The sequence below is a fragment of the Arvicola amphibius genome, chromosome 10, assembly GCF_903992535.2.
Source record: "Arvicola amphibius chromosome 10, mArvAmp1.2, whole genome shotgun sequence".
Classification (NCBI taxonomy): Eukaryota; Metazoa; Chordata; class Mammalia; order Rodentia; family Cricetidae; genus Arvicola; species Arvicola amphibius.
In genome coordinates, this window is record NC_052056.1 from 82,852,525 (window position 1) to 82,874,229 (window position 21,705).

General features: G+C 49.2%; 1 protein-coding gene across 1 annotated transcript in view; it reads left to right on the forward strand.

The window, feature by feature from the left end:
* Dnah10 (dynein axonemal heavy chain 10) overlaps nucleotides 1-21,705 on the forward strand; it is a 124,112-nt gene that overhangs the window by 70,905 nt on the left and 31,502 nt on the right. The window contains exons 39-53 of the mRNA XM_038346140.1: nucleotides 162-280; nucleotides 2,539-2,697; nucleotides 4,830-4,965; nucleotides 6,519-6,644; nucleotides 7,385-7,519; nucleotides 7,806-8,022; nucleotides 8,971-9,090; nucleotides 10,519-10,664; nucleotides 15,146-15,298; nucleotides 17,037-17,297; nucleotides 17,974-18,146; nucleotides 19,174-19,267; nucleotides 19,721-19,888; nucleotides 20,431-20,619; nucleotides 21,344-21,515. Coding sequence (XP_038202068.1) covers nucleotides 162-280; nucleotides 2,539-2,697; nucleotides 4,830-4,965; nucleotides 6,519-6,644; nucleotides 7,385-7,519; nucleotides 7,806-8,022; nucleotides 8,971-9,090; nucleotides 10,519-10,664; nucleotides 15,146-15,298; nucleotides 17,037-17,297; nucleotides 17,974-18,146; nucleotides 19,174-19,267; nucleotides 19,721-19,888; nucleotides 20,431-20,619; nucleotides 21,344-21,515 — 2,368 coding nt within the window. The remainder of the gene's footprint in view (nucleotides 1-161; nucleotides 281-2,538; nucleotides 2,698-4,829; nucleotides 4,966-6,518; nucleotides 6,645-7,384; nucleotides 7,520-7,805; nucleotides 8,023-8,970; nucleotides 9,091-10,518; nucleotides 10,665-15,145; nucleotides 15,299-17,036; nucleotides 17,298-17,973; nucleotides 18,147-19,173; nucleotides 19,268-19,720; nucleotides 19,889-20,430; nucleotides 20,620-21,343; nucleotides 21,516-21,705) is intronic.

Sequence of the window (21,705 nt, forward strand, 5' to 3'; positions counted from 1 at the left end):
CGCGCTCAGGTCACAAAGCTTCCTGAAGCACCTTGACTGTTCAGTCAGCTCACCAGCCCTGAACTCCATCAGAATAAACTGTTGTTGTTATTATTATTAATGATGATTACTATTATTTTCAAAAGCTATGCTTAGCACGACTGCCCACGTCTTTCCCGCAGGTGGATAAAGTGGTCCAGATGTTTGAGACCATGCTGACCCGCCACACGACCATGGTGGTGGGGCCCACAGGAGGGGGCAAGTCTGTGGTCATCAATGCTCTGTGTCAGGCTCAGACAAAGTGAGTGTCCTGCTGGGGTGAGGGCGTTTGTCAGGACAGCATCTTGGGAAGTGTTTGGTGAGAGCTTTGGCCATCCATCTCATGGGATGTGTGTTTGTCCCAATCATGAGCTGTTTTCTGAGTGATGAGACCAAATACCTACAAAAAGATTATGGGGATGAAGGACTTATTTTGGCTCAGGGTTTAAGAGGATGAAATCTGTCACGGTAGGGAAGGCAGGCACTGTGGAGTCCCTGGAGGCAGGCGGGCAGGAGCATAGCACTGAGACTTCCCACCCCTGGGAGGACGGAAAAGCAGAGAGCTGACAGTGATGGCACTGGTAATGGGCTTTTCTTTGGATTTCCAGCTCCTGAAAAATGATGCAGAGACTTTTTATTAATTATGAAAGCTTGGCCTTAACTTAGGCTTGTTCCCAACTAGTCCTTAAAACTTAAGTTAACCTGTTTATATTAATCTACATTCTGCCGCGTGGCTCGTTACCTCTCCTCAGTACCATATTGTCCGACTTCCTCCACATCTGGCTGGCGAATCTACCATCTCAGATTCTTCCCAGAGTTCCTATCTCTGATTGGAAGTACTGCTTGTCCTCTCCTTCCTAGCTATTGGCCACTCAGCTGTTTATTAAACCAATTAGAAGATGCCTTAGGCAGGCAAGGAAGGATAGCAACACACTGTGTGATCAAATATCTCACAACAGACACTGGATGAACTTTCTCTTCCCAATTTTATTTTGTCTGGCACCCCAGCCCATGAGATGGTCCCACTCACATTCAGGGAAGATCATTCACTCTTGGTTAAAACTCTGAAAATGAGGCCGGAGAGACGGCTCAACAGTTAAGAGCACCTGCTGCTCTTGCAGAGGACCCTAGTTTGGTTCCCAGCACCCACATGAGTGTTGTAACTCCAGTTTCAGGGGATTGGATGCCCTCTTCTGGCCTCCAGGGGTATTTCATGCATGTAGTGCAGAGACACACATGTTGACAAAACACCCGTACACAGAAAACAATACATATTTAAAACTATTAAAAAATATTTTCTCAAAACTCCTCCACAGACACACCTGAAGCTGTCTCCTAGGTGACCTCAAATGCTGCCACATTTACAGAGAGGGTTGGCCATCATAGCAAGCCCAAAACTCAGTGTTTCTCCTTGCTTCATTGCCGACTCAGTTACCAGACTTCAGAACACACAGCAGGCGCTCCTGCAAATTGTGACAGTCAGGTGGACTTGTGGAGTGAGAGCCCCACTGGACCTCTTAGGAAGACAGTTACAGCATCCCGGTACCTGCCATGGGCAATGCTGGGGTGTCGCTCCCACAGGTACCTGCCTTGGGCAATGCTGGGGTGTCGCTCCCACAGGTATCTGCCATGGGCAATGCTGGGTGTCGCTCCCACAGACAGCTTGTCACCAGGTCCGTGTGAAGGAGGAGGCAACCCCAACTTTTAATGTACCCTAAATCACATGGAAGGGCCACTGAAATGGTTCAGAGCCTGTAAAGAAACTGTCAGCCAAACCTGACAACCTGAATTTGAACCCCAGATTCCACAGGGTGGAAGGAGAAAACTGACTCCCAGAACTGTCCTCTGACATCCCCCAATAAAAAATAAACTATAATAATAATCACATAAATCACTATAATTAAACAAAGCCCCTGGACCATCCTAATGGCTCACTGTGGTGTGACAGTCTTAAATACAGAGTTGATTTTCTAGCTTCGTGCTCCTCCCCTTGTCAACAGCTGGGGTCTAGACAGGCTTGGATGGATGCCAATGTTTCAGGCAAACTCTAAATAGAGCCATTTGACTTATGTGGGTCTAGCATTTCTAGATAGCACAGAAAATCTCAGGACTGAGTCTGGGAGACTGCCCTAGAGTTGAAGAGCACCAATGGACTGTGTTAGCACAGGGTTTCCTTCAGTTGGCGTATAGTAGGGATCTATCATTACAGATGGGTATGTGCTGGCCACTCGACTTATAAAGTGTGCAACACACAGAGCCAGGTGTGGTAGTGCAGGCCCATGATCTGGCAGGCAGAGGCAGGAGGATCACTATTAGTCTGAGGGCAGCCTGGTCTACTTAGTAAGTTCTAGGCTAGCCAGGGCAACATAAGGAGACCTTGCCTCTGACCTTTCTTACAAAATAGAAACACAGATCAGTTTTAGAGTAGCTCCCATCTGCACTTCCTTTCACGGGTCTTGTCTGTCTCCCTATGGGGCTTTGTTGCTCTGAGCCATAGCTGAAGCTGCCTCTTTGGTTTAGGCTCGGGCTAATGACGAAGTTATACATCTTGAACCCCAAAGCTGTGAGTGTCATTGAGTTATACGGCATCCTGGACCCCACCACTCGAGACTGGACAGATGGGGTGCTGTCAAACATCTTCAGGGAGATCAACAGGCCGACCGACAAAAAGGAACGGAAGTAAGTGTCTACCTCACTAGCCAGAAGCCTGGGTTAGAGGCCATTTCTTCGGCATCCTTTAATTTTGAGCAGTTTCTTAGAATATTTTTTCTGTATGACTTTGATGTTCCAGAATATTCCAGACCAGATGTGTTATAGAAAGGTCAACAGAAATGTCACAGGGATGAGGTATCTGTCTCAGCACAGGAAATGTGTGATGTCTGTATGTCCATCTATTCACAGTGCTGTAATCAGAGGTCTCTCTCCCACCCACCAGTTCCCAAGTAACCACTCAGTGGCCTAATATTACCTATAAATGCTTGGCCAATGACTCAGACTTATTATTAGCTAGCTCTTATAGCTAAATTAACCCATATTTTTATTTATGCTTTGCCACATGGTTCTTGGCTTGTTACCTCATTTTTTTACCTCTTGCTTCTTTGGCAGCTGACTGGTGTCCCCCAGACTTTGCCTTTCTTCTCCTGAATCCCTTCTTGGATTTCTCACCTGGTTCTATCCTGCCTTGCCATAGGCCAAAGCAGCTTTATTTATCAACCAATGAGAGCAACACATATTCACGGTGTACAGAAAGACCGTCCCACAGCACAGGGCCTTCTCTTTGACAAGGCATCATTTCCTCCATCTGTAGGGAGATACCTCAAGGGGGCGCTAGCACCCTGTTGCTCATCAACCCTACACCCAGTGGTCTGAATAGCTATTGTTACTTGCTTGAGTGAAGTCTTTCTGCCGTGGATACAGATGGCAAGTCCCTGTTGTGAGGTGACATAATTATAGAGTGTGGATGGTAGCCGCACAATGGAACTGGACACATGTTGCTTAGCCTCAGTTTGATAATAGCCCAGGGGTTGTGAAGAGAATATACTTTTCCTTAGTAACTACATGCTGAATTATTAGGGGGAAAGGATTATCTTATCTGTAACAGATCAAAGAGGCCAAAGAGAGAGAGGAAGGGGATGAGGGAAAGAGAGAGAGAGAGATTGTGAATATAACAGAGAATCTGCCTGGCCCCCTCTACTACTTCCTTATGAAGATAATTGGCACGGAATTGGGAACCATCCTGATAATCTCCCACTATAGATGGTTGTGAGTCACCAGGTGTTTGCTGGGAACTGAACTCAGAACCTCAGGAAGAGCAGTCAGTGCTCTTAACCCCTGAGCCATCTTTTCAGTCCCCTTGTCCTAAGATCTTTAGCTAAGATCTCCCTCTCTCCCAGCTAAGTGTAGCACATTGCAGTACACACCTGTAAACCTAGTATTTGGGATGCTGAGGCACGAGAGTTTTCAGCCAGCCTGAGCTACCTCATGAGACCCTGTCTGAAAATAAATAAATTGGGCTGGAAATGGCTTAGTGGTTAAGGTCACTGTCTGCTCTTCCAGAGGACCAAGGTTCAGTTCCCAGCACCCACATGGCTACTCTCAACCATCTGCACCTCCAGTTCCAACTGCCCTCTTCTGGCCACCTCGGGCACTGCATGCACATGTGGCACAGATGTTCATGCAGACAAACACTCATACATATGAAATAAAAATTTAAAAATCTTTTAAAAATAAAGGAAACAAAAAACCAAGTTTTTTTTAAAAAAAATATTGATAAATTACAATATATTCTCGTCTTCAGCTTTGACCTCAGACAAAATGGGGTACGGGGTAGTGGACCATTACACTTTTTGTACCCATGGTACCACTCACTCAGGCTTAGTGAACGGTCCCCGTGCAGGGATGTTGTAACTTACAAGAACAGATAAAGATGAAGGCAGATAGTATAAGATGAAAAAGATGATGATCGCAAACTTCAGGCAAAACAAATGGCTCTGAAATGAACTGTAGAATACTAGTTGGCTCTGCAGTAAATGTCTGCATATTAAAATAATGTCAGTAATGTGCACTGTTGACGAGTTCAGCAGTGTATTAATCCAAGGATGGAAGGTCAGTTCACCAAAGGAAGCTAGCTGGATTGTGTGTGATGTTCTCCAGTCCTCCAACATTAGCGAGATTTTAGTATTTATGCACCACGTGGTCAGACATGAGGACAAAGGGAATGCCCTGGGAAGTCCTGGCTGGAAAGCCCTGGGACAGTGGGGCCACTGGGGGAGCTCTGGGCTCTGTGACTTATCTCTCGTTGGTCACTGCAGGTACATTTTGTTTGACGGCGATGTGGATGCCTTGTGGGTGGAAAACATGAACTCAGTGATGGACGACAACAAGCTGCTGACCTTGGCCAACGGGGAGCGCATCCGTCTCCAGGCACACTGTGCCCTGCTCTTTGAGGCAAGTGGTGCTGAGAGCCAGGCTTGAACAGGGGCCTTGCTGTTAGTGACTTAAGTCTTTATCAGGGTAGATGATTATGAAAACACAGAAGCTGTTGAGTGCCACGCTTTGATTTTTAACATGACGTTTATCTACGTTTGTGGACTCGGGTTTGTGTGTGGTCAGAGGCAACTTGTGGGAGTTGGTTCTTTTGTCCAGTGTGTGGGTCCCAGGGGTTGAACTCGACTTGTAAGGCTTGGTAGCAAATGCTTTACTCTCTGAGCCATCTTATTGGCTCCAACCCTTTGTTTACCATCCTCTCCTGTGATCCCCTCTTTAAGTGAGAGTTGACTGCTTTCATGTTTGTTTGTTTGTATTTTGAGATAGGCTCTCACTAGGTAGCTCCAGCTGTCCTGGAACTCACTGTAGACCACGCTGGTTTCGAACTCACAGAGATCCACCTGCCTCTGCTTCCCCAGTACTGGGATTAAAGGCATGTGCCCCCATGCCTGTTTATCTATAAATAACATGCTTAGCTTGTCACTCGTTTTTTCCTAAATTTGTCCATTAGTAGGGTTGGAAAGATGGCTAACTAAGCCATCAGTGGCTAAGTGTGCTTGCTGCTCTTCCAGAGGTCTTGAATTTGGTTCCCAGTATCCACACTGGGCAGCTCACCAACACCCATCATCTGAGCTCTGTGGGATCTAAACCCCCTTTTCTGGCTTCCCAGGCACTACACACACACAGTGTACATACCTACACATACACACACACAAAATAAAAATATCAGCTTTTAATTTATCCATTATTGCTGAACGTGCTTGTAATCCCAGCCATTAGGAGGCCTCACAGGAGGCAGGAGGATTCCCATGAATTTGTCCCCATTGTGGGCCACATAAGGAGTTCTTGGCCATCTATGACTCTATAGCAAGACCTGATCTCACAGAAACAAAGCAAAAGTTAAAACCTTGACATATTATCTGCTGACCGAGTCCTCTGAGTCTGCTATCTGAGTTGTCAACCTTCCCTCCTCAGAACATCGCATTTCTGAATTGTCTATCAGCGCACACTATTGACACTGTTAAGAATACGGGAATATTTACTGCAGAGCCAACTAGTGTACTGTATTTGTACAGTACAGTACTGTACTATTTGTCTTTTTGAGCCATTTGTTTTGTCTGAAGTTTGTAGTCATCTTCCTTTCATGCTGTTTGCCTTTATCTTGATTAAGAAAGTCTTTCTACCATGTCAAGTATTGAGCTCTCCTGTTTGTCCCAGAGACCTCTCCCTGAGTCTCTCTGCCTCATTTTCTGTTATACATGTTTATTATACCTTTCCTACTTTTGATCAGGCAGCCTACAACATTTATTTATTGAGAAGACATCACATCAGGCATGGGTAATCTCACCGTGAACTCCATCTTCAGTTTAAAACCCCAACAGCTATACCGACTGTCTGGCATGGGCTTTGTGCCCTAGTGAGTCTTTGCACAGGGAAGGCCCTGGCATGTGTGACCCAGAGGCTAGCAGCCGTGACCAGAAGGGTTCTTGAGCTGAGGGGTTCACTCTTTGCAGGTGGGAGACTTGCAGTACGCCTCTCCTGCGACTGTGTCTCGATGCGGGATGGTCTACGTGGACCCTAAGAACTTGAAGTACCAGCCATACTGGAAAAAATGGCTGCAACAAGAAATACAAAGCAAGGTGAGCACCATCCTTAGACAGCTGGAGCACGGCCAGCAACGCTGGACTCCTGCCGGGTGCGTCCTTGAGCACACAGCCCGAGGAACCTTTGCGGCAGGCGTGCTGGTGAGATGGGTGGTGATGTTGGCAGATTAGGCCAGGGATCAACTGATTTATGCAAGAAGGCAGATAGGAGAACCCAATTCCTCTGTAAGAGCCGCCAGTGCTCTTAAGGCAGAGCCACGGCTCCAGCCTTCGTATTCCATCTAAAGCGCTGAGCCTGCCCTCCAGCTGCACACCCAACATTACGTTAAACTCTCCCCTGAAAGTTCAATTGCGATGCCTGAACTCAAGGACCATCAGCTACTTTTCTGTTGAACGGGACCTGTTATCTCCCGCCACTCAGGTGTGGGGTCATTGTGGCAGCACAGGGAAGTGAGGGTAGCCAGAAAAGCAAATCTGGGGTTTGCCACCTGCTGAACTCATCGCCACGGCTATTTCTCGCCTTTGTCGGGACAAGAAAAACCCTTGATTAACTTCCAGTTAAAAGGATCCCTGAGCCGGGCCCGGTGGTGCACACCTTTAATCCCAGTACTCGGGAGGAGGAGTCAGGTGAATCTCTGTGAGTTCGAGGCCAGCCTGGTCTACAGAGTGAGTTCCAGGACAGCTGGGGCTACACAGAGAAACCTGTCTTGGAAAAACAAAAAACAGAAATAAAAACAAAAGGATTCTTGAAAGGGATTTGGGTCTCTCTGCCACAGGTAGAGCAAAAGTATTTAAATGACCTCTTTGAGAAATACGTGCCCCCGCTCATCGACATGATTATAGAAGGGATAGTGGACGGGAGACAAGGAGAGAGGCTCAAGATGGTGGTTCCTCAGACGGACCTGAACATGGTAAGAACACTCCACTGCTGAGGGAGGGAAAAGGCAGACTTCCTGAGCGATGGACCCCTGAGGTAGGGGAGGGGCTTAAAGGGAGCAGAGATGGCTGATGGGTGAATGTCAGGGTCAGTTCTTGTGACCCCTCCCTCCCATGCAAGCTAAGGGGCCAGGCTCCATGTGTCCAAACCAGTATGGCGGGTATTGATGCCCTCACCATGGGATAGGGAACCCCAGTACTCAGGACAGATTACATCATGGGGTTTAGAAAGAGGGGCTGAGACGGGCTTTCTGTGACCAGGTAACCCAGTTAACCAAGATGATGGATTCGCTACTAGAAGGGGAAATCGAGGACCTTGACCTGCTGGAGTGCTTCTTCCTGGAGGCTCTCTACTGCTCACTCGGCTCCTCCCTGCTCGAGGAGGGGAGGGTCAAATTTGACGAGGGCATTAAACGCCTCTCGTCGATGCCCACCGCAGACACGGAAGGGATCTGGGCCCGTCCTGGAGAGCTCCCAGGTAGGAATCCTGACCCCTTCTTTGGTGCAGGCTTACAGAGGAGGTGGACTTGCTTCTCCTTGTTCCTGCCTGTGTCGTGTGGCCGGTGCTATGCTCAGGGCTTTAAGTGTGTTACCTGCTCCAGCAGGCCAATCCCTGGGTCACCACTGCAGGAGGAGGCGGTGCCTCTGACTCCATTTTAGCCTCTTCTGCTCCGGCTCTGGCTGAGCTCTCCATACCTGACACACTCCAGGGTTCCCCATTTTCCTCTGGGCTCCCCCAAATGTCTCATAGACCAGCAGATAAGTCATAGGAGAGTACCTTATAAAGGGTTTTAAATTTTGTGCGAATATATCCACCCTTAAATAGAACCAGGTGGAGCCCATAGGTAGCCTTCCATTTGGAGAAGTGGTCTGAGAGATGGATGGGCAGGGCAGACGTGTGAATGGGGATCCTGGCGAGGAAACGGTCTGGAGAAGGGGTGCAAATGGCAGGTGCAGCTCCAGCTCTGGAGCTATCTTTGACTCCATGCTTCTTCTTTTCTTTCCCACCCTGTCTTTGCCAGATATCATCCTTATGGGTCATGGGTCACGGGTCATGGGTCATACCTGTACTTCTCCAGTCTCAGAATTCAGCATCTGGATCAAAATTTTCTGTTTATTTGCCCCTACCCTTGCCTGGCCCACCAACATCTGTAACGGTGGGATCATGGCTTTGCACCCGGGGTTGTGTCTCTAAGGAAGGACTGGTGGCTAACTCCAAAAGGTAGCACTGGTTCAGAAGTCCCAGATTCTGACCCACAAGAGGCCAGCATCAACTCTGAGTACTCCCTGAAGGCCTATCCCGTGAAGGATAGCACGCAAGACTGAGTGTGCTCTGAGGTGAACAGGCAGCTCATTCCAGATGCATTAGACCCTAGCCTGCTCCCAAGTCTATGACCAAAACAACACAGACCCTTGTTCCCCTCAGGGCATCTTCCCACCCTGTACGACTTCCATTTTGACCCCAAGCGGAACCACTGGATCCCGTGGAGCAAGCTAGTTCCTGAGTATATTCACAGCCACGAGAGGAAATTTGTCGACATCCTGGGTGTGTAAGCAGCAGCCCTGGTCTCAGCTGCCTGGTGTGAGTGGGTGTGAGTGGGCGTGAGAAGACGACCTTGGCCTCATTGGCAACTGAGTGCCATCCGTGGAACTGCCTGGGAGTGACTAGAGGGTGGCACCATGGGTCCCTTGTGGTCCCACTTTGTCCTGCGCCTCTGAGCACTTCTGTGTGTGTGACCTGGGGTTTCCCCTGCAAACCGATGCCCGTGATAGCCTGTTCTCCACTTTCCTTTACATCTCCTAGGACACCCCAGCCCCAGAGCTGGCTGGGCACAGGGAGGGCAGGAGGGAAGCCACAGCAGAGGTTCACAATGAGTGTGGACCTTGAGTGCCCTGGTCCACCCTGTATGATAACATAGTAAGCATGTCTGGTCCGGTGCATGGTGTTTCTGGAGCGAGACACCTGCATTTTCTCAGTCCCCCTGCCCCGCCCACTGAAGTCTTCCACGGGAGAGTGGGTGGCTTGGGCCTGACTGTGTGATGATGCTGCCTTCAGCAGAGGTTTCCGGGAAACCGGTCCCTCAGGTCCCTCAGGTGTGAGTCGGGGAGAAGTGGGGTTTTCATTCTGAGTGCTAATCAGATGGAGTTCGGGGAGCAGGGTGGTTGAAGTCGGCGGAGCTGCCACAACCGCTTTGCCTAGGAAATGCGTTATACCCAATTATACACTTTGATTGGGCAGACATCACACCTTCAAAAGCCATGGAACTGCTGGGAAGCCGAGGCTAGACTTAACTCACATTCACCTTTGCAGCTGGAACATGACTTAAAAACAAAGCAAAACAAATGCCAGGCAGTGGTGGCGCACGCCTTTAATCCCAGCACTTGGGATGCAGGGGCAGGAAGATCTCTGAGTTCAAGACCAGTCTGGTCTACAGAGCAAGTAGGACAGTCAGGGCTACACAGAGATATCCTGACTCAAAAAAACCAAGCCAGAATCAAAACAGAACTGTGCACATGTGCATGTGTTTTGTGTGTGTGCATACGTGCGTGTATGCATCCGTGTGTATGTGCCTGGCCACATTTGTGAAATCATGAACAGGCTGTCCGGTGTCTTTCTATCCGGTGTCTTTCTATACGCTATGTACCTTCCCGCCTCGAGACAGGCCCCCTCACTGAGCCTGCAGCTTGTCCTGGTTATAGTGCCTGGCCAGCAGGCTCTCAGGTTCTGCCTGACTCCATTCCCTGATATGGATGTTAAAGGCACACACAGTCACACACAACTTTTAATTTACATGCTTGGGATTTGAACACAGGTCCTCATGCTTCTAGAGCAAGGCTGTTACCCACTGAACCACCTCTCCAATCCCAGAGCTCAGAGTTTGCTGCCTCTTACTGAATGCACAGAACTCTGTGTGAGTGCCAGGTGGTCAACTGCTCAGAGTTCCTGTGACACCCCGATTCTTCTATCTTTCAGTTCACACAGTAGATACGACCCGCACCACCTGGATACTGGAGCAGATGGTTAAAATCAAGCACCCCGTTCTTTTCGTGGGTGAATCAGGCACTTCTAAGACAGCTACTACCCAGAACTTCCTTAAGAATCTGAGCGAGGAGACCAACGTAAGTGTTTGTATTAGTTACCTGTTGCTGTGTGACAAGCTGCCCCAGCACCGGGTGTCTTAGTGCCACAGCCCTTATTACCTCTCAGTGCAGGGGTCAGGACTCTGATGTGGCTTAGCTGGGTGACTCAGGTTCAGGTTCCCTCATGGAATTGTAGTTAAGGTTGGTGAAGGCTGCGTTCATTTGAAGGCCTGATTAGGGCTGGATGCCCATCTTCCAAGATGGCATTTCATGTGGTTAGAGGTCTTAGATCCTCAGCGTGGGCCTCTCTGAGGAATGCTTGACTGTGCTTGTCTTAGACTTTTGCTATAACAGAAGATCTGTGACTGTGGAAGTTACTTAACTCAGCTCTTGGGAGCCAGGAAGTCCAAGAGCATGGTGCTGCTGTCAGACAGGCAAGGAGGGCCTTTGTGGTGTGTGGGGACATGGAGGGTGGGGGAGCAACGGTGAAAAGGAGCAAGCCTGCCAGAGGAGGCCACTTTCATAAAAGACAAGCCACGTGAGTCTTACCCTCCATCCGATCACCTCCAGCGGTCTTGGGAGCCTCTGAAGCTCCAATGCATGGGAGAAGGGGCAAATTCTATCCACAGCAGTGACATGCAAGGGCATCAGGCTTCCTTCATGGCAGAAATCAACACGGCAGAAGTCACCAAGTTCCTTGTGACGTAGTGTTAGAAACTCGCTATACCAGAAATGCAGACAAATGTGTTTCTTTTCACAATGTCAGAGTCTACTAAATAAGAAGAAATTCACAAGGTCTAGAAGTTTTGTTTATTTTTCGAGACAGGGTTTCTCCATGTAGCCCTGGTTTTCCCGGAACTTGCTCTGTAGACCAGACTGGCCTCAAATTTAGAGAGATCTATCTGCCTTGCCTCTGCCTCCAGAGTGCTGGGATTGAAAGCGTGTGCCACCACCACCTTGCCTAGGTTTAGCAGTTTCTAAACAGATAACAACTAGTTATCACAAGGTCCACCTACCCTGGTAGCCTGGGCAAGGTGAATGCCAATTCTTTATTGCTATTTTCATGACTGTTACTAACTCTCACAACACACCTTAGATATACCATTTATCTGTATGTTTATATATGGATTACAGAGGGGACACAGCAGAGCTCAAGGGGTCTCGGAAGTGTGTCAAGAGTCTGTATCGACGATAATGAACCCAATCAGAGCCAGAAGGGGGCTGCTGGGGTCAGGCTTGAGAGCACAGCTGTGGAATCCTTAGCTGCCAGGTGAAAAAGCTGAACCGGGTCAGGAAATAGCAGGCCAGGGCCAGGTCCAGACAGGTGAACAGATGGACCAGCCGGCAGTTGAGTACTCTGTGTTAGCAGCAAGGCACAGAGCCAAGTCAGCAAGTCCTTGGTCCTCGATGCACACTAGGTGTCACGATAGCCAGTGTGCAGCAGGGCCATCGCAGTATTGGGTGTCACGATAGCCCATGTGCAGCCTGGCCATCACAGTATTGGGTGTCATGATAGGCCGGTGTGCAGCTGGGCCATCGCAGTATTGGGTGTCATGATAGGCCGGTGTGCAGCTGGGCCATTGCAGTATTGGGTGTCACTATAGGTCAGTGTGCAGCTGGACCATTGCAGTATTGGGTGTAACGATAGGCTGTGCAGCCGGGTCATCGCAGTATTGGGTGTTTATCGCTTTATGGGGTCCAGACAAGGGAGTTCCACACTTTCTTTGGTCTGGTCTGATAAGTCCTTAGGCCTGGTTTCCCTGACATTGTTTTAACACACTCGTGTGCCCCCACAGTTTTGGTTCTCCCCAGTAAACATGGCTTTTTTCTACTCCCAAGAATAAGTCCTTATTCAGCCTGTGTTGGATGGTGGTACAAGGCCAATGGTGCCTTTTCCGCCTCCCCCCCAGAGGTTAGGAATCCTTTTCCCTCAAAATGGAGTTAAAAGCAGCTTGTCAAATGGAGCCTCATAGGACCGTGTACAGCCTAAATGACCCCTGTTGAACACAAGAAGGAGCTACTGAGAGAGGGCGTGGACATAGCCTTGCCTATACCATCTACTCATATTCTTCCATGCTACATGGGTCACACAGGGAGTCCTCTGACGCCCTCAATTGGACTTGGGGTACAGGTGATGGGGGATCATCGTGGAGGTTAGCTATCACATTCTCTGGGATCCTTTTGCGTGTTCTAGAACTTGGTCACATGTGGGAAGGCCTGCTATGAACAGGGCCCCAGGCCAGCCGCCAGCACAGGGGGAGTTGCAGCTCACATAGACCTTCTCTGGGGACTCACGGTGGGGTATGAGGGGGATACTGGGAACATGAGGGTGTACCCAGGTGGCAAGGAGGATTCTGGGTGCGTTCTCCACATGCTGTCACCCCGAGGGACCTGTTCATGCTCTCTCTGCCCCTCTACTGGCTCTAACCCTTTTCTGTTCTCACAGTCTGCTCTTGTTGATTCCGTCCACCCTGTGCTTTTCTGTTTCGGTTGTCACTATACCGGTTACTCTCTTTTCTGTGATAAAACACCATGACCACAGCAGCTTAGAGAAGGAAGAATTGATTTCAGGGCTTAGGGTCAAGAGGGATGAGTCCATCACCATCATGGGGAAGTGTATCAGAAGCACCAGGCACGGCGGAAGGAACAGCTGAGAGCTCGCATCTCAACCATAAGCAGGAAACAAAGTACTAACTGGGAATGGCCCGTGGCTTTTGAAATCTCAAAGCCTGCCCCTTCCTCCAGCAAGGCCACACCTCCTAAGCTTCCCCAGACATTGCCAACAACCTGGGACCGAGCATTCAAATGCCAGAGACACCTTATTCAAACCACTAAAGTAAGAGATGCTTATTTCAGCTCTGGAACCTCAGAAGACAGAGACAGTCGGGTGTGGTGGCACATGACTTAATCCCAGCACTCTGAAGCAGAGACAGATAGGTGCCCATGATTACTAGGCTAGCCTGGTCTACATAGTGAGTCGCAGGATACCCAGAGCTACATAGAGAGACTCTTTCTCAACAAAGAAGGCAGAGATGTCCCCTGCTTCCTTCTCTGATGCTTTTAATTCTGTGCCTTCTCTACTCCTGTGGCTTTTGGAAGCCACATGGGCCTCAGGGACAGATTGTGCCCAGCTGACTCTGCGAGAAATGTTGGATAAGTCAGGCCTGCCTGCCTCTCTCCTCTGATGCAGTCACTTGCAATGCAGCATATTTAGTTTTAAAGGTGTCACGGTGGAGGGCACAGGATTGCTGTTAGAAGCTGAGACTTACAGGTCCGTGGAGGCTTCAAGAGGAATTTGTGTTCCAAGCCTTCTGTGTGCATCTTCGCTTTCCTAGGACCCTGCCCTTAGACCTCACTGGCTGCAAGCAGACAGACACACAGACAACCAGTTAGCTGCTGACCATTGGCACATATGCATGTGTATTCATGGCCAGCGGGGTTGAAGGACACTTGAAAAGTCAGTTGTTCTCAAAGTGTGGTCCACAGACAACTTTGGCACCAGCTGGGAAGTTGTTTAAATACCTCACTGATTGAACCCCAGGGGTTACCGAGCTGTGTGCCTTAGCAGTCCAGTTGGGCTGGTATATGGCTGTATATGAGCATCTGTGTGTGTGTGTGTGTGTGTGTGTGTGTGTGTGCGCGAGCGTGTGCACACACACGCACTCTATGAGTATAGTATGAGAATAGTTCCTCTAAGGGCACAAGAAAGAGAGAGCAGAGAGAGAGAGACCTTTGTCTCTGGACAAAGAACATTTTCCCTCTAGCTAGGAGGTCCAGCAGGAAGCCTCAGGTTGGTTGTTCATGCTTTCTTTAGCTTCCTTATTAATTAACCTGCAGTTGCCTTGAAAGCAATTTATGTTTAAAACTCTTCTGCTGTAGAGAGTGGTACAGCAGATGTCATTGAAATCATCTTTTCAGGCTCTTAAAGGTCAGACAGTTGCCTTTCAGAGGCCACCAAGGTAGAATGACACTTTCCCCTCCCACATACCATCATGTGGCTTTCTAATCACCTGGATAGAAAGGACCAAGGAACAATTCTACCAAGTCCAGCTCGGTGAACCAAATGAGTGTGATTAGAGTCCCTTTCAGAAGCCGGACGATATGTAGATAATAGTTTAGGCTGTATATTGTAGAGAGGGTCTGGAGTCTTTTTAATCCTCCACCCCTTGATGAGGGGGTGCTAGTGGGTCCAACCTTGGGAGGGTCTCCTGTGGGAAATCACAGCCTCTCTGGTTTCAAGACAGTGTGGCCTTGGGGACAGCATTCCACAGCCTGCATTGTTCCAAGGCTCATGAGTGGCAGCATACAACCTAACAGGAGGAAAGAGGGTGTTATTGTTAGGACAGGTATAACCCTGGCTGGCCTGGTCTTGCACTCATAGAGATCCTCCTGCCTCTGACTCTCGAGCATGCTATCATGTCCACCTCTGGCTTTAGCTCTTAAAAATGATGACTCACGGACCTGCATCAGTTCTAGACCGTAAGTTGGAAGCCAGTTGTTTCCCCTCTGCTCTGTTGCAGATTGTGCTGATGGTCAGTTTCTCCTCACGCACCACATCCCTGGACATCCAGAGAAATTTAGAAGCAAATGTGGAGAAGCGGACAAAGGACACATATGGTCCACCCATGGGGAAGCGCCTTCTGGTGTTCATGGATGACATGAACATGCCAAAGGTGGGCGGAGCTTATAGAGGTGGGATAGGTCTGTATGTGTGTGTGTGAGTGTGTAAGTTCATGTCTTTTAAGATTTGCATTATTTAAGACTAATTTTAAATTTTATTTTTATGGGTGTGTACCTGTGTGTATATATGCCACATGAACCCAAAAGACCAGAGGAAGGTGTCATCCCCTGAAGCTGGAGTTACATGTGGTTGTAAGCTGCCTGACATGGGAGCTGGGAACAGAACTCTGATCCTCTGGAAGAGCAGCAAGTGTTTTTAACTCTATACACCTGCAACATGTCTGACCAGCTATACATTGTCCACTTGTGGATTCAGTCACCTATTTACCTCCTGTTTCATTTATCCACAGACCTGCATCTTTTATTCTTCATCCGTATGTTAAGGAATCTGTAAAAGCCCATCCATCTACCCAACTATCCACCCATCCATCCACCTATCCATCCACTTATCCATCCATCCATCCATCCATCCATCCATCCATCCATCCACCCATCCATCCATCCATCCATCCATCCATCCACCCATCCACCCACCCACCCATCCATCCACCCACCCACCCATCCACCCACCCACCCATCCATCCACCCACCCACCCATCCACCCATCCACTCACCCATCCACCCATCCATCCACCCATCCACCCATCCACCCACCCATCCACCCATCCACCCACCCACCCACCCACCCATCCACCCACCCACCCATCCATCCATCCACTTACTCATCCATCAATTTACCGACTTACCATCCATCTACCCACTTACCCACATTGGGCACCATTTTATAAAGAGTCTGCACTTTTGTTTCCTGGCTGCCCAAACCCAAATAATCATACAGAAACTATATTAATTATAACACTGTTTGGCCGATGGCTCAGGCGTATTTTTAGTTAATTCTTACATCTTAAACTACCAATTTCTATTATTCTATATTTTGCCATAAGGTTCATAGTTTACCAGTAAGGTTCTGTCATCTTTATCCTTCTGCAGCTACATGGCATCTGCCTGAGTCTGCCTTCTTTCTCCCTGCATTCGGTTTAGTTTTCCTGCCTACCTATCTTCTGCCCTGCCATAGGTCAAAGCAGTTTCCTTTTTAACCGATGGTAATAAAATATATTTATAGCATACAGAGGGGAATCCCACATCACCCACACATCCATCCACCCATCCATCCATCCACCTACTCATCTGTCTATCCATCCATCTACTTATCCATCCATCCACCCGTCCACCCACTCATCTTTAATCTATCCATCGACTTACCCATTAATCTACCCACCCACCCATACACTACCCACCCACCTACCCATGCACCTAGCCACCTACTCATCTATCCATCCATCCATTCACCCATCCATCCACCCTCATATCCATCCATCCATCCATCCATCCATCCATCCATCCATCCACCCACTCACCCATTCATCCATTTCCCCACCCAGTTTTCCATCCATCCATTCTCCACCCATCCATCCATTCCATTTGCTGAACTCCTCTCGGGAAACTGGCACTGTGAGGCGTGTAAGCCTCAGCAGTCGCTGCCTTCATGGAATGCAGTGTGGTGAAGGAGACAGATTTTAAGCCTCGGGTGTGAATAGGCAGTTATTGGCTTAGGAAGCCCTGCAAGGCCAAGCCCGAATGCTCAGGGGGAAACAGGAGAGGTGAGCAGTTGAGGTTGGCACTGCCTTGCCCAGCTCTGCTTTTCGATACAGCTCTTCTCTTTCCTCCCAGGTGGATGAGTATGGCACCCAGCAGCCCATTGCCTTGCTGAAGTTGCTGCTGGAAAAGGGCTTCTTATACGACCGCGGGAAAGAGCTCAACTGTAAGAGTATCCGGGACCTGGGCTTCATCGCCGCCATGGGGAAGGCAGGAGGGGGCCGCAATGAGGTGGACCCCAGGTTCCTCTCACTGTTCAGTGTCTTCAACGTCCCTTTCCCGTCGGAGGAGTCTCTGCGCTTGATCTACTACTCCATCTTGAAGGGCCACACCTCGGTAACTGGGCTCTCCCCACAAGTCTGAACTGGAGGACAACGTGTTGGGTGGGAGCGTGTGCAGGGCTGATTTATTCACCCTAGCGTGGGGTCTGTGCACTCCAAGGCTTTGGCCAGGAGGGGAGAGTGTGGTGTGAGGAGCAGGAAGAACTGTGAGCCTTGTAGGAAGCTATTTAACTATAGATGAGGTCATATACCACTGTTGAATACCCCGCAAGGCAGTCAGAGCAGGTCAAATAGTGAGCTATACACACCCACATGCACTCACACACACACACACACACACACACACACACACACATGCACATACACGCACACATGCAAAAAAGTAAAATTCACATAATTTAAAATGTATTATTTTAGCCACTTTAACACATGCAATTTAGAAACATTTGGTCCATTCAGTCTTGCTAACTAGTCTCACTGTGTAAATAGAACATTTTTTTAAACCATAGGAAACCTGTACCCATTACAGATTCCCCTCTCTCCAAGTCCCTGGAAGCCACACAGCCTCTGCAGCCTGGCTTCTCTCACTTAGCACCAGGTTCTCAAGATGCATCCATGAGTCAGTGTTCCATTCCTCTCCCTGACCAAACGCTAGTCTGTCATGAAGCCACCACATTTCTCTCATCCATTCTTCTACTGATAGACATGACGCTCTTTTCATTTTTTTAAAGACCTTTAATGAGAGCATCGGGGGCGTGAGCCGGAAACTGACATTCTGCACGTTAATACTTTACAAAAATATTGTTCAAGATCTCCCTCCCACCCCTTCGAAGTTCCATTACATCTTCAACCTTCGAGACCTGTCCCGAGTTTTCAATGGTCTTGTCCTCACTAATCCAGATCGGTGAGTTTGGGGCTTGTTTGTTTTACTAAAATATACCCTAAAGCGGCCATTCCCAAACTTTCGCAGGGTTGCCCAAGACCAAGGGAAAACACAGATATTTACATCATGATTCATCATGATTCATCACAGTAGCAAAGTTTTAGCAGTGAAAATAATTTCATGGTTGGAGGTCACTACAACATGAGGAACTATATTAAAGGGTTGAATGATGTTAGAAGGTTGAATGACGGCTTTGGTTAGAACTTCTCAATGAATCAAACAGGTCACAAAAATGTGTCAGTGAATCACACAGCATCCGTGAGTGTATGAATGGAGAAAACAGATAAACCCTTAGGGTGACAGCTAATGCTCCTTGACCCCCGAAGTTGGGGTGTGTACAGAGTCTTGGTCCCTCCAGTGGGATGGTTTTGCTGCCTTACCTGCTCAGCCCTGCAGCTGGATAGATCGTGGAGCCTGCGGCTAGTCTGGCTAAAGCATTTCCAGCTGGGTGGAGGATGGTGCACCTCCGGGAGTCACCAGACATAGCACAGAAAGGGTTAGGACTGAAGAGTCTCAGGAACGCCAGATTCCCATCTTTCCCGGGCAGCTTCAGTCCCTGTGGATCTGCAGGGAGGGACCGAACTATGTGGATCCACACCAGCAGCCGGCGACACTGAGGGATGGCAGAGGGCTCTTCGTGGTCTTTGACCTGCCTTGGAGGACCGTGAATGGTTTACAGTGGCGGTCTTCCTGTTCCTAGTCTTTTGGACGGGGTGATGGCTCTTTACTAGAATTAGAGAAAGTTCTAGAAGTAGGGCCAAGAAAAGGAGCAGCCCTGAGACTTATGCTAAGTTCACACAGGCTTTGGGCTCTTTGTGTGACTGGCAAAAAGGTTCCATTCCCTCCTTACAGTAGGATGAGCTGTGGGTGATGACTTTGTCACCTCCATATTTAATTTGCTAGCTTCCAGCTTGTGCTCCCCTGTCCACCCGAACCCCTTCCCCCCAGGAGACCTGGTGACTGACAACATTGCCCTTCCTTCGTGTAGGTTTCAGACAGTGACTCAAATGGTCAGGGTGTGGAGAAATGAGTGCCTGCGGGTTTTCCATGACCGGCTCATCAACGAAGTAGACAAGCAGCTGGTGAGCATGCACAACGCCTTAGTGTTTGGAAACCCCACGTAAAGTCTGAGTAAGACACATGCCAGCGGTGCTGGCAAGATGGTTCAGTGGGCACTGCAGCCAAGCCTGATGATCCGAGTCCATCCTTGGGGCCCAGATGGTGGAAGGAGAAAACTTACGCCCAGAAGTTATTTCCCGCCCTCTACGTGTGCCCCCAAGCATAAATAAACAAGAAAATGTAATTGAAAAACAGACAAACAAAAAAGAGGGTTTAGAAAAAAATAAAGCCAAAAGAAACCAACACAGGTTTCTCACAAAACCAACTCACACAGGATGTTCACAGCAGAATAGGCGCCACTAGGGAAGGTCTGGGCAAATTATCCCACCGAAAATGGTAAATTCTCTGTTCCTGCCAAATGTTTGCAACTGTGGACCTTATGTATGCCTGGGGCCTTAACCTGCTTTTGTTTCAAGGTGCAAGATCACATAGGGACCCTGGTGAAGGAGCATTTTAGCGATGACTACGACGCTGTAATGAGGGACCCCATCCTGTTTGGGGACTTCCGGACGGCTCTGCACGAGGATGAACCACGTGTTTATGAGGACATCCAGGACTATGAGGCCGCCAAGGCACTGTTCGAGGTGCGGACTGCCTGCCTCCTGCTCTGTCCATACGGGATATTTCGCACCCAGCCGCAGTTCACTGTAGCAAGTTGACACCCAGCAGACCGGATATTTCCTTTAGTTTTAGTTATATATGTGGGGTGTGTGTGTGTGTGTGTGTGTGTGTGTGTGTGTGAACATGTATGGATGAAAGCAAGTGTATGCATGCATGCTTGCATGTGAGTATAGGTGCCCACAGAGGCCAAAAGAGGGCATCAGACTCCCTAGAACTGGAATCACAGGCATTTGTGAGCAACCTGATGGTGTGCTCTAACCGCACTTGGGTCCTGGGAAGAGCAGCATCTCCCTGATGAGCCGTCTCTCCTGTCCCACGCCCAGCTGACTGCAATCCTGATGTCAGGAATTAGGTCTCCAGCCCCACATGTCCCAATGATCCGACTATGTACTCAGCCTTGGACGCTGAGGCAGAAGACAGCCCTCTGCATCTTTCATCTTTCCTGATGCGAAGGAGAGAGCCTGCCTCATAGAATGTGGTGGGCTCATGGACCCTTTCCCCTCAGGAAATCCTTGAGGAGTACAATGAAGTCAACACCAAGATGAACCTGGTGCTATTCGACGATGCTCTGGAGCACCTGACGCGTGTGCACCGCATCATTCGGATGGACCGCGGCCACGCACTGCTGGTGGGTGTGGGCGGCTCTGGGAAGCAGTCCTTGGCCAGGCTGGCAGCCTACACCGCCGGCTACGAGGTGAGGGGGATTCTGCGTAAAGAGTTGGGGCAAAGGCCTTCAGCTCTTGTCCCGTTCGCCTGAATTTGCAAAGTGTCTAACTTGCAGTGGCTTGAGACACAGGCTGTGCCCGTGAATTTGGAACTGTGGGAACATGGGGGAGGGGGGGCTTGGCCAAACCTGAGAGGAGTGAGAGGAGCTGTGGGTGGCATTGCTGACTGCCACGCCTGCAGCTCATCACTTCTGTAACTCCAGCTCCAGGGGATCCAGGGCTCTCCTGTGGCCTCTACAGGTCCCTGTATGTATGTGGTTCACTTACAGACATACACGCACACACATAAACAAAAATCAGTATAAATCTGAGTCTAGAAAAGATGAAATTGCTTTAAAGAGCTGTAAACCAAGCTGGCACAGTCCATCATTTTAAGCGTGCCTTTTGATCTAGTCACCAATCTGCGCGACCATCACCAGCCTTTGCGGTTGCAGGTCTTCTGCTTGTCCTCCCTGTGACTCACAGGTGGCCTGCCCTTTCTCCAGACACACATTCCACATAGCACCACGCACCTTTTATACTCACACCTTGACACGTGTGTGCAGCACACACAGGACACTTGTCAATCATCCGACTTCCATACTTGTGCGCCTCAAGCGACGTCATGCTTGGGGGCATGCAAACCTACGCACTCTCCTGCTGTGCTCAGCGCCTTCCCCTGCCTCAGTGGGCACTGCCTGCCTGTTTCCCCAGGTGTTTGAGATCCTGTTGAGCCGAGGCTACTCGGAGACTAACTTCCGGGAAGATCTGAAGAGCCTGTACTTGAAGCTAGGGCTGGAGAACAAGATGATGATCTTCCTGTTTACAGATGCGCACGTGGCTGAGGAGGGCTTCCTAGAACTCATCAACAACATGCTGACCTCAGGTACTGCCCACCCGCTGGCAGGAATGTCCAGCTCCACCTCCCACTGCAGTCTGAGACAGGCCTGGCAATCTATGCTGTCACACAAACCCCTGCAGTTCTCAGCCAGGCAGGTGAGCCCTCCTCTTCTGCTGTGGGTGTATCGGTTACTGTTCTCCCCATTGCCACCAGGATTGTCCTGTGAGTCCCTGAG